At 41.9% G+C, this 13,094-nt stretch overlaps 1 protein-coding gene across 1 annotated transcript in view; it reads left to right on the top strand.

Moving 5' to 3' along the window:
- met (MET proto-oncogene, receptor tyrosine kinase) overlaps positions 1-12,113 on the top strand; it is a 64,284-nt gene extending 52,171 nt beyond the window's left edge. Inside the window, exons 13-21 of the mRNA XM_058074947.2 lie at positions 1,746-1,899; positions 3,240-3,374; positions 3,629-3,886; positions 5,758-5,838; positions 7,560-7,741; positions 7,828-7,937; positions 8,613-8,778; positions 8,854-8,990; positions 10,781-12,113. Of these exons, the coding sequence (XP_057930930.2) occupies positions 1,746-1,899; positions 3,240-3,374; positions 3,629-3,886; positions 5,758-5,838; positions 7,560-7,741; positions 7,828-7,937; positions 8,613-8,778; positions 8,854-8,990; positions 10,781-11,072 (1,515 nt within the window). The 3' untranslated portion in view covers positions 11,073-12,113. The remainder of the gene's footprint in view (positions 1-1,745; positions 1,900-3,239; positions 3,375-3,628; positions 3,887-5,757; positions 5,839-7,559; positions 7,742-7,827; positions 7,938-8,612; positions 8,779-8,853; positions 8,991-10,780) is intronic.
- The last annotated feature ends 981 nt before the right edge of the window (positions 12,114-13,094 follow it).

Below are 13,094 nucleotides of genomic sequence, written 5' to 3'. Positions count from 1 at the left end.
GAAGATTTTTTTGTTTTTTTGCTAAAGACCTACCTCAGAGTCACTGCTCTCACCATTTCATCGACAGCTGTTTTTGTGAACAAAGCACAGTTTGATGCCACATACTGTAGGTATGGTCATCTATGTGTGGCTGGGGGAGGAGACTGCAGAATCACATGTTTTGGACAAGAGAAGAATGCGGATTTATCCTGTACACAACATTGAGATTTATGGAGTATTTTGGTAATGGTTCATATCAGGGGTCTCAAACTCAATTTACTTGGGGGCCACTGGAGCTAGGGTCTGGGTGAGACTGGGTTTTCCAAAAAAAAAAAAAAAACGCATTTATTAAAAACAGAAAAATGAATAAACTTTGCTTTGGTTCCGATTTTCTACAATAAAAGCTCTGATAAAACATTCCACTGTTCTCAAATATCTTTTTCTACACAAAATAAGATGAAAAATAAATAAACAAATCAAGAATAAAGAAAGTCAATCAGTAATAAATAAATAAATGAATATAATAATAATAATAATAATAATAAAATGGCAAATAATAAAAACTTAAGAAACCACATATAGTTGGTGGGTAAACAAATTATTTTTTCAGATTAAAATTAACAAAGCATTATTAGAGCCCTGTAGACATGACAAAACACGACTATAGTCACATTTATTCTCTTTTTATTTACAACATATTGCGCAACTGCAGGGTCTTGAGACACATGCTAACTCGCAAACTAGAGAGCTAGCGACCTAAACGGTAGCCTTCAAGTTATTTCCTTTAAACTTAAATAGCCAAAAACTTACCACTTCCACACGGATAGAGAGGATAACTATTAACAGTTATTTAACCTTTAACATGAACATTAATCAAACGTAATAATTTTTTCTGGGTACATGATACCATACAGCATCCATATCAAACTTGCGCGGGCCGCACTACCATTAAACTTTCATATCAAGGCGGCCCGTGGGCCAAATGTGGCCCACAGGACACTAGTTTGAGGCCCCTGGTTTACATAATTTGAACATGCATCAGATTACAATTGAGTGCATCGCATAATCAGTTCACAGTTCCACATGTCCAAAAGGAGTAGGAAGAAGCAAAGCTTATTAAATACTACCCCTCCTTCTGGTACTTTTACAATCAGTAACTGTTACATTTGTTCACTTCCTGCCTTCCTAATATAATTGAAGTTTTTTGTTATTTTTTTATTAAAATTAGCTTACTATGGTGCATGCTGACATCCTGTATAATTTTGAAAGCCCTAAGGCCCCTTTAATACCAGAAGCACCAAGAATGTGGATCAAACAGGAAGAGTTCCTGTCCAACACTATCAGTCACATCACTTGTGAACAGAACCTTTTATCTCCAGGTCGCTGAGGCTAATATCCTTTAGCTATATGGAGCTACACACACACACACACACACACACACACACACACTGTATTTTCTGAGATAGCAATGGGACCTCATATCAACTAAACCTAATAAAAGCAAAAGCAATATCACTGATGTAATCTTCCCTCCGTGTTGTGTGTGTGTGTCTGTTTAAGTAAGTAAGGTACTGTCTATATAGCTAAAAGCCTCAACAGGATCAAACCCAAATATGAACCATTCCTAAGCTCTGCCCCCCAGAAGCATCACTGTTGTTGTAAAAGTGGTGTTGTGCTCATCTTTCACACAAGCAGCTGTGTTTCAAACCTGGCTGTTTATCATGGTTTGAAAGTGTGACGGTGGTGATGATTATGATGTGTTTCAGTGGCGCCAGGCGGATTCCATCAGGCACCTGGGCAAGGTGACTCTCGCCCAGGAGCAGGACTACACGGGCCTCATTGTGGGCTGCGTTCTAGTCAGCCTGCTGTTGTTGCTCCTTGCAACGCTGCTCATGTGGAGGAGGAGCAAGCGCATTGATGGTGAGTGGAAGGGAAATGTCGGCCTTTAGAAAGATAAGTTACAGTTCAGTCCTGTAGATGGCGGTAGTGTTTATTTAAAAACTGTGTGCAATCATACTGCAAGCCTTTTTCAACACAGCTCGATCTAGTGCAGGGGTTTCAAACTCAATTTACCTGGGGGCCACTGGAGCTCGGGTCTGGGCGAGGCTGCGCCGCAACAGGTTCCCCCCCCCCAAAAAAAAAACGCATTTATTGAAAAACAGAAAAATATTTTGCACTTTTTCAGTGCTTTGGTTACGATTTTCTACAATAAAAGCTCTGATAAAACATTCCACTCAAATATCTTACTTTTTATTTTTCTACACAAAATAAGATAAAAAATAAATAAACAAATCAAGAATAAAGACAATCAATCAATCAGTAATAAATAAATATAATAATAATAATAAAACGGCAAATATTAAAAACTTAAGAAACCACATATAGTTGGTGGGTAGACTATTAGATTATGTTTTTCAGATTAAAATTAACAGAGCATTATTAGAGCCCTGTAGACATGACAAAACACGACTATAGTCACATTTATACTCTTTTTATTTACAACATATTGCGCAACTGCAGGGTCTTGAGACACATGCTAACTCACAAACTAGAGAGCTAGCGACCTAAACGGTATCCTTCAAGTTATTTCCTTTAAACTTAAATAGCCAAAAACGTACCACTTCCACACGGATAGGGAGGATAACTATTAACAGTTATTTAACCTTTAACATGAACATTAATCAAACGTAATAATTTTTTCTGGGTACATGATACCATACAGCATCCATATCAAACTTGCGCGGGCCGCACTAACATTAAACTTTCATATCAAGGTGGGGGCCTCAAACGAGTGTCGCGTATTTGAGACCCCTGGTGCAATCATACTGCAAGCCTTTTTCACCACAGCTCGATCCAGTGGGTCACTAGATAGATACTTGACACACTTTGTACCTTATGTGGATCTGCACCAAAACTGAATGGTCTGCACTTGCTCCACCCATCAAGTTTTATGGAAAGCGCATTTGTGTTAACTAATGAACAAACTGCACTTAAGCACATGGAAGTAACAAAAGAAGAGACCTCTACCAAGGCAACACAACAACGCTGGATAGCAGGTCATTTATTTTTCTCCCGTGAGCATTATTTGTAAAGAGAATCTTTGTGTGCTGGGTGATCATGCCATAGTATGTATGTGTTGGGTTTCTTTTCTGAGTTTAACGTCTCTCGTGTTCTTCTCTCTCCATCATCCCTCGCTGTCCCTTCTCCTTCCGCTTCACATCTTCTCCCTCCATCCCGGCTCTCACTCTTCCTCTGTGTAGATCTGTCTGAGGTGTGGTATGATGGCCGGGGTGACATCCAGCATCTGGACAGGCTGGCTAACGCGAGGAGCGTCAGCCCTACTAACGAAATGGTGTCGCACGAGTCGGTGGACTATAGAACCACCCTGCTGGAGGGTACGTGGATCGGACAAGCTCTGCCTTCTCTGCTTAACTAACAGCTTCAGCGGCATGAGCAATGCGCTGCTTCCATGCCTCCTGGTCGGGGTCTGTTAAATAACAGAAATGGTGGTTCAAATATCACAGCATATCATAACAATCCTCAGCTGTGTATATAGCAGCAGTATAAAATGACATCATAGCAATGTGACCTCTTTTCATTATAATAAGGCTCATCTTTGACCACCCCCCTTTCGACCCACCTTCATTAGATCAGAGCACCGACAGACCCGAGACATGCCGTGCAGCCCCACCTATGTACGGAAGGGGCAACAGGGAGCTGTTGTCGCCCCAGCTGGGCACACTGGCCCGTGGAATGGGAATGGAGGGTGAGTTGGTGTCCCCCCTGCTGATGGCGCCAGTCCACATCGACCTGTCCGGTCTGCATCCAGACCTCCTGACAGAGGTGCAGCACGTGGTCATCGCCAAGGAACGACTGCTGCTTCACCTCAACCAGATCATCGGGAGAGGTCAGTGGGGAATGGTCACATGATTGTTGACATTTGCTGGTGATTATATTAGTAGTTTATATGACTACTGTCTTTTTTATTTGTACCTTTCACTAAGCAACACGCCCTATAAAAGTGTTTGGTGTCACGTATAAAGTACTTGTTGGGGGCAGGAAAAGGGAGTCTCCACTCTTAAAATTCCCTCCCCAGCCTGAAAGTGGACTACCCGCAGAAAATCAAGTGAAGAAAAACAACTACAGAAGACCCCCCCCCCCGCCCCCCAACAAACCCTGTAACACCCCCCCACACACCCCACTTGAGATTATCCCCTGAAGAAAGGAGCCTTGATTTGGTGGCGACTCACAGCAAGTATTCCCATGCTGCTTTGTGCGGACTGGTAATCCAACACCCTCGGCCATCTGCGACGACGTGATAGGAGAACGCCGCGCTCATTTAATTCCTGAAACCTCCACCCCCATCCCCCACAAAACCCTATTGCCAACAAATAATTCACTGAAGGGGGGGGGGGGGTGTTAATGAATAAACCCTGGTGTTGGGTTACCCTGGCAGAGTTAGCATGGACTTATTTAAGGTTTGCTTTGCATTCAACAACAAAGTTATTTTAATCATTTGTTTATTTTCGCAAGAAAAACACAAACAAGACAAAAACATAAGAAAACAAGTCAATCTACCAATATGTAGCTCTCCATGGTGACAGACACTATGATGATTATGATATAAATATGGTACAAAATAAATCTAAATTGTACTGTATTGAAAAATTGCACTGTTGGATCTTAAAGATGTTCTAAGTAGAGCTTCAAAATGCAAAAAAAAAAGAAATGGTAGTGAGACACATTTTTTGAGTAAGCAATTTATTGCATTCATTTCAAATAGGCTGTTCATCAGCTGATCAAAAGTCAAAAGACTATACTTTGAAATAAAAACATAAGTCTCAAATCAAGATAAAAACTTTGAATGCCCGCTGATAGATGCTCTCATGCAATTTCCAAACAAGCAGATGCTGTCTGATGGTTACTGGACTGCACTCGCACCAGCAACAACCTTTATTTGGGCCTAGGAACGTCTCATGTCTTGACAGACAGACAGGCAGTCAGATCCTCTGGCTCAGGACCAGTGACATTTTTTTGAGTCTACCACTTGACTTTCCATAACTCCCAGTATCTTTGGAGATGTTTCAAATGACTGTCTTACTGTATCTAACCCCAGCAGCAATGTCTCAATGTCTCTTATACATCTTAGCAATCTGTCTGCGTTCAAAGAGGGAGAGCTTTTTTGCTTTTGCCATCAAGTTGAATACCTGACATCATGAATACCTGACAGAAAATGACATTGAATCCAAATTTTTGTGAAGACATTCCAAAAACATGCTAGGTTAATTGGCGACTCCAAATTGTCCATAGGTATGAATGTGAGTGTGAATGGTTGTTTGTCTATATGTGCCCTGTGATTGGCTGGCCACCAGTCCAGGGTGTACCCCGCCTCTCGCCCAAAGACAGCTGGGATAGGCTCCAGCACCCCCGCCACCCTCGTGAGGAAAAAGCTGTACAAAATGAATGAATGAATGAATGAATTTTCACTTTTAAAGACAGCTGATGAACAGCCTATTTCACTTTAATGCTTGTTTGCAATAAATTGCCTACTCAAAATTGACGGTTGGTTATGTAATACTGTTGGTGTTTTGTTTTTTTGGTGACGGCTTTACTGTCAAAACTGGTATTTCCCCAATGCACAAAAAAGGGAAATACGTAAATATGTGTTCATGTTTCACATAAGGATTGAGAATGATGGACAAAATGCTACAAAATACATAGAAGTCCATGAGCGGTACATCATGTAAATACTGTATGTAAAATGTATTATTCCCTTAGGTCACTTTGGATGCGTCTTCCATGGAACCCTACTGGAGCCAGATGGCCAGAACCAGCACTGCGCTATCAAGTCTCTCAACCGTAAGAATCTTCTCTTCTTCTTATATGTGTGGAGGTCCAGCGAAGTCATAAGAAGAAGAGGATGTTTTGTTGTGTGTTTTCCATCCGGAATGCTGCACTGAGGGGGGATTCATTTCCTAGCGAGACCCACATTGGAACCTCAAGTGCAGATCATTTGATTTACGCTTAAACCATGAAATAATCTCTCTAGCAGCCTTTTCAGTGGTTTGTTAAGACACAGATCGGCAACCTTTACCATATTTCACTGCTCTGTGTGGAGTTTACATGTTCTCCCTGTCCGGGTACTCCGGTTTCCTCCCACATTCCAAAAACATGCTAGGTTAATTGGCGACTCCAAATTGTCCATAGGTATGAATGTGAGTGTGAATGGTTGTTTGTCTATATGTGCCCTGTGATTGGCTGGCCACAAGTCCAGGGTGTACCCGCCTCTCGCAAGTCAGCTTGGATAGGCTCCAGCATACCTGTGACCCTTGTGAGGATAAGTGGTAGAAAAAGAATCAATGGATGAATTAAACTCTACAGTATTTCTTCTTTTGTGATGTTTAACTTTTTCCTCCTGGCTGTACGGCGGTCGAGTGGTTAGCACGCAGACCTCACAGCTAGGAGACCATGGTTCAATTCCACCCTCGGCCATCTCTGTGTGGAGTTTGCATGTTCTCCCCGTGCATGCATGGGTCTTCTCCGGGTACTCCGGTTTCCTCCCACATTCCAAAAACATGCTAGGTTAATTGGTGACTCCAAATTGTCCATAGGTATGAATGTGAGTGTGAATGGTTGTTTGTCTATATGTGCCCTGTGATTGGCTGGCGACCAGTCCAGGGTGTACCCGGCCTCTCGCCTGAAGACAGATGGGATAGGCTCCAGCCCCCCCCCCCTGCGACCCTCGTGAGGATAAGCGGTAGAAAATGAATTAATGAATTAACTTCTTCCTCCTGTCTACAAAACGAAATTAGCTATGATCTGATATTTTTGGCGGGGGAAAAAGGTTTGTTGTGATGAATAAAAATTTTGTCACCAAATTGAACACTGCCATTGGGATACATTGTGGTGGTCAACCTTACAAGCACGCATTATTCTGAGGACTTCTACTGAATTATCTGCAACATTACTCTACATCATGCCAAATATCCGTTCGACAGATGAGGCCTGTCCTCCTGAAATATATCAAACTCCCCATCCATCATCTTCTAAAAGTGTATGACATCACATTGAAGCCAATGGTGATGAATGAGCCTCCTATGGTGAGCATCACTAGAAGAAGCTAGATTGATGTTGCATGCTAGGGCGGGATGAGGTCCGGTCCCACGGGATGTGAACCTTCTATTGATTTAAGTGTTTCCCGCTGCATCTTCTCGTTGTTGTCCTTTGTTATATTTGGAAGCTGTCATTGATGGAGTCAACCTGTCGCTATGACAACAAGTCAACAGTCACATTGTTTGTCCTTGGACTGATTGGTAGTCAATAGGACACAAAGCTGTCTTCCAAGCTAATCTTTTTGAAGAGCAGCACCGGGGCTAAAAGAGCGTGACATACGAGGACCCTATGCAATCTGCAAATGGGAATTTGGAATGCTTCAGGTCAGGAGGAGGTTTCTGCTCCATTACGTCAGTCATCATCAGAGTGCTCACCAGCGTTCAGTCTGCTCTAAAAGCTCTAAATGTGAACATACTCTGCGACGTGTCGGAGGAAACATCATGAGAGCTTTGTCTTATGTCCTGAAGGCATCACAGATTTGGATGAGGTCACTCAGTTCCTGAAGGAAGGTATCATTATGAAGGACTTCAGCCATCCCAACGTGCTCTCCCTGCTGGGCATCTGCCTCCCTCCCAAGGGTTCGCCTCTCATGGTGCTGCCCTACATGAAGCACGGCGACCTGCGCAATTTCATCCGTGATGAAGGCCACGTAAGACTTCCACATGAACCTCAATCTCCTCATGAGGGCCTTGTTGTGTGTGGGTAAAGTCATCCATGGTGTTTGTTTCCTTCTAGAACCCTACTGTGAAGGACCTGATGGGTTTTGGACTGCAGGTGGCCAGAGGGATGGAGTATTTGGCGAGCAAGAAGTTTGTTCACAGGGACTTGGCAGCCAGGAACTGCATGTAAGACCACCTTAGGATATAATCTGGCTTTATTGTAAAGTGTAAAGCGATTCATGCGTTTTTTTTAGTTGTGTGCAAGGAAGGCTCCTCTAGCGAAGGGAGGGTTTTTCTGTCGCCTATTATCATTAGACATAGACATAGACATAGACATAGACTTTCTTTATTGTCATTGCACAATAACACAGCAGTGAAATTGCCAAAGAAATGTTGTTGCCTGGCTCCTGTGTAATAATAAATAATAAATAATAAATAATAAATAATAAATAATAAATAATAAATAATAAATAATAAATAATAAATAATAAATAATAAATAATAAATAATAAATAATAAATAATAAATAATAAATAATAAATAATAAATAATAAATAATAAATAATAAATAATAATGTGGAGAATAAATAGATGACATCAAATATGAACAATGTACAGTGTAAACAGTAATTTGTACAAATAATTTAAATAATTTAGAATAAATAATAATAATTTAAGTTTTGGTTGTGCATGTGGGCAGGTAGAGGGGCTTATTTGGCATTGAGCAGTCTGATGGCCAGAGGAACATAGTGGGGACTTTTCATATGAACTTTTATTGCTTAACACAACAATGTCACTGACTACTTCCTGGAAGCGCATCATGAAGATGCTTGATAAGACTGTGGTGATTGACTGTGACAGGCTGGATGAGAGTTACACAGTCAAGGTGGCCGACTTCGGCCTGGCCCGAGACGTCTACGACAAAGAATACTACAGCGTCCACAACAAGAGCGGTGTGAAGCTTCCCGTCAAATGGATGGCGCTTGAGAGCCTGCAAACGCACAAGTTCACCACCAAGTCGGATGTGGTGAGAAAATGAATCATTTAATAACATCAAGGGTGCATATATTCTATATTAAATGTGTTTTTATATTTGCTTTAGTGGTCATTTGGCGTGTTGCTATGGGAACTGATGACCCGCGGAGCACCGCCTTATTCCGATGTGAACTCCTTCGACATTACGGTGTTCCTCCTACAGGGGCGCAGGTTGCTACAGCCCGAGTTCTGCCCCGATGCCCTGTAAGTGTCACCCAGCTATGTAGTAATATGTCTAAAAAAAAAAAACACAACCATTATGAACGCCATGTGCGTCACGTGGAAACTCGGCTTCTCCTCCTGGAAATCCGATGCCGGCATGCAATTCTTCTTGTTGTGTTTCCTTATCTCGTCCTGCTGCTAAGAGCCCCTTGCCACAGTTTTCACGCTACCCTCCTCAGGATGACCCATCAATCACACCAAGTGTCAGCCGCATTCAATTTATACAAACTGCTCTGTCAACAGTGTTGGATTTTTTTTGGATCCGCTCCCAACTCCTTTGACAGGCAGGCAGCTCCTCCCGACATGCTGTGACGAACACACTCGGGATTTTACACTTTTTAACTATTTTAGGTCGTAAAGAAACTGCTGTTGAAATATATGTGTATACATCGTGTATTATATGCATTTTATGGTAATGGTTTAATTTTATTTGAACATGCATCAGGTTACAATTGAGTGCAACACATCATCAATTCACAGAAATCACTCCACACTCTTTATTGCTCTCTGGTTCTACCATATCTTACTTATTGTGTGGAAATATGGGCTAATAACTATAAAAGCAATCTTCACTCGCTAAATGTACTGCAAAAAAGGTCAGTAAGGCTAATTCATAATGCCGCCTACAGAGAACATACTAACTCCTTATTTCTAAATTCACAAATACTTCAACTTGCTGATATAGTTCATCTTCAAACAGCTAAAATAATGCATAAGGCTAAAAATAAGAAATTAGCTAAAAATGTCATCCAATACTTCTCTACAAGAGAGGAGAAATATGATCTCAGGGAAGAACTACATTTGAAACACTTCTATGCTAGGACTACGTTAAAAAGCCACAGCATTTCAGTATGTGGAATCAAACTATGGAATGGATTGAGTAAGGACCTCAAACAATGCACAACGATGAGCCAATTCAAGAAACAATACAAGCAGTTGATGTTTGATAAATACAAGGATGAGTAGGAAGAAGCAAAGCTTATTAAATCCTACTCCTCCATCTGGTACTTTTACAATCAGTAACTGTTACATTTGTTCACTTCCTGCCTTTCTAATATTATTTTTTATTTGGTATTTTTTATTTATTTGTTTATTTTGACACATACTGAAAGGGTGATGTAACCATATAATGACATAATGGGTACCATAGTATTTTATATTAAATGCATATTCATATATTTATATACATTTTATTATAATAATTAATATATTTGAAAAATATGTAAAACAAAATACCTCAAATAAAAAAGTACTGCACTTTTTAAAGATACAAGGAAATGGCTGCATAGTGAGATCTCGTAGTGCAAAGACAATGTCAATAGGAATTCCTGAAGTGTGTGTGTGTGTGTGTGGGTGGGGGGGGGGGGGGGGGGTGTTCAGGTATGGGAGGCCAGGCCTTGCATTTCCTGAGCTCTAAATTAAACATCAACGTGAACGCCACCGATGCACGTCTGTAAACATTCCGGAGATTCATCCGGCCTCCCCCCCTCCCTCTTGACGGCTTCAATGAAAGCAGGCGCTAGCGGACGGGTGTGCCAACTGGACACTCCTTTATTTCTCTTAAAGTTAACATATCAGAGGTGTGGAAAGATTTAATGGACAAGAAATGTTGCAGCATGACTCAAATGAGGCTCCAAGATTAGATTTAGAGTAGTCAGTGTACAGCTAGTATAGTGTTATACATTGACTATCCACTAATACTCACTTGTTTTGCCAGTTATTTAGACAATGATGACTCCTGTCCTTCAACTCCTCCCCTTGCTTCCTTGCAGCTACACAGTGATGGTGGAGTGCTGGCACCCGAAACCGGAGCGCCGCCCCTCCTTCTCCGAGCTGGTGTCTCGCATCGCCGCCATCTTCTCTAGCTTCAGCGGCGAGCACTATGTGCTGCTCAACACCACCTATGTCAACATCGAGAAGATGAGCCCATACCCCTCTCTGCTCGCACCTTCGTCATCCTCCGACCCCGCTTCTTCGTCTTCCTCCTCTTCATCCGAACCCTCCACTTCCTTGACATCACACCCCCTCCTCTTTTGCCATGAGGAGCGAGACTGTTGCGCCTGAAGGAAGGACGCTAGCGTCAGCTACTGTATGTCCAAACACTGTACAGAAGTGCATTGACCCTTGAACTTTCACCTTCTCATGCCACTGCCAAACTTCGGACGGAAGTGAATGACTTCCTTCATCTGTGGACCAGCATGCTGTCTATGTAAAGACACAGGAAAGCCGCTATCTTTGCGTCCTGCTGGTCATCTCTAATGTGAATGTTCTATGACAACACAGGAACGAAAGTCACCTTGACCTCACGTATAGAGGCTGTTTACGGTGGTGCATATGTGTGACGTCACTGGATGCTTCTACTGAGTTCCACAAAACCGAGGAAGAGAATGTTCCCATTATTCATGCCATCAAAAAACTCTTAGAAATAACAAAAACAAAATAGTCCATTTTAGTTCTGTACGTTTGCTTGAAAATGCAAAAATGGTGACGTAAACCATGGACTCATTAGAGCGGATAAACTCACCATTTCCAAGATCAGTGGTTAGCGCGCAGACCTCACAGCTAGGAGACCGGGGTTCAATTCCACCCTCGGCCATCTCTGTGTGGAGTTTGCATGTTCTCCTGGTACTCCCGGTATTTTCTCCGGGTACTCCGGTTTCCTCCCACATTCCAAAAACATGCTAGGTTAATTGGCGACTCCAAATTGTCCAAAGGTATGACTGTGAGTGTGAATGGTTGTTTGTCTATATGTGCCCTGTGATTGGCTGGCAACCAGTCCAGGGTGTACCCCGCCTCTCGCCCGAGGACAGCTGGGATACGCTCCAGCACCCCCGCGACCCTAGTGAGGAAAAAGCGGTAGAAAATGAATGAATTTCCAAAATCGTTTGCGTCAAGAGTGCTTGATTGGCAGCTGAAGTGGGCGGGGCCATTGACAGACTGGGCTCAATGTTTGCAATGAGAAGGAAAATGTATTATATTTTTAGAAAGACCCGTCATCCGGTGTTGTGTTGTAAATAAACATGTTAGCATTTGTTTGTAAAGGTACATGTTCTTATTGTGTCCTGTCAAGTCTACCATGAAATTAAAAAAAAAACCTGTTTCCTACGTTGGCCTCTTCATGCGCTTTAATTGCTGTTTGATTGCTGATGCTGAACACATGCAACACATGCGCCTGTCCTCATTACACTCATTGCATGTCCGCACTGAATGCTCATGCTTTCCACCGCTGCTTTCAAGGACTCAAAAAGAACTTTGAGCTGACTGAGTATCAAATTCATGCAACATTTTGTGTTGTTTTTTTTTCCTATGAACTCCGACCTCTGGATGACCTCTACACTTTTGACCCGCAGGTACTGTCTAGACAGCCCCCTCCTCCTCCTGTCTCATCTAAGTGAACCGTGACCATGACTTTAAGAGCCTTTTGTCTTGTGGATGCGTGTATACCTTTATGATGTACTATACTATGTACATATAGTATGTGATTTTTTTCAGTATTATTTTACAAGACAAAATAATATCAATAACTTCTGAAAATATTTGAGCAGTTTGACCTCATATCTTCTCTTGTGGCCGCATGTATACATTTACTATGTACAATATACTATGTATATTACATCCACTATGAATACATACTGGATACATAGTAGTTTTTTTCATGTTTAAATATGTCATTTAATTTTTTCCTCATTAATACTTTGGCCAAAATAACTACAGTATAATTTGAACAAATTTTTACTTGCATTTTGCTAGCTTGTTGGGAATCTGAAACTCCAACCACTTCTGCCTGATGCTTGCTTCTTTAGGCAAGTTAGTTTTCCCTGAAAACTAACTTGCCTAAGTTGCCTGAAAAAAAACCTGAACAAATATTTCCTGGAAATCATTGCTCTGTGCAAACAACAGAGCGGGGGGGGGGGGGGGGGGACATTTTCACAAACTCCCCAAAACTGTTTTAATACTGGTCGAGTGGATAGCGTGCAGACCTCACAGCTAGGAGACCAGGGTTCAATTCCACCCTTGGCCATTTCTATGTGGAGTTTGCATGTTCTACCTGTGCATGCGTGGGCTTTCTCCGGGTTTCCTCCCACA

Source organism: Doryrhamphus excisus, linkage group LG1 (genome assembly GCF_037039965.1).
Source record: "Doryrhamphus excisus strain RoL-2023G ecotype Guam linkage group LG1, RoL_Dexc_Guam_v1.1, whole genome shotgun sequence".
NCBI classification, from domain to species: Eukaryota; Metazoa; Chordata; class Actinopteri; order Syngnathiformes; family Syngnathidae; genus Doryrhamphus; species Doryrhamphus excisus.
Note: the sequence above shows the minus strand (reverse complement) of the source record. Positions and strands in the feature narration are given on the sequence as shown.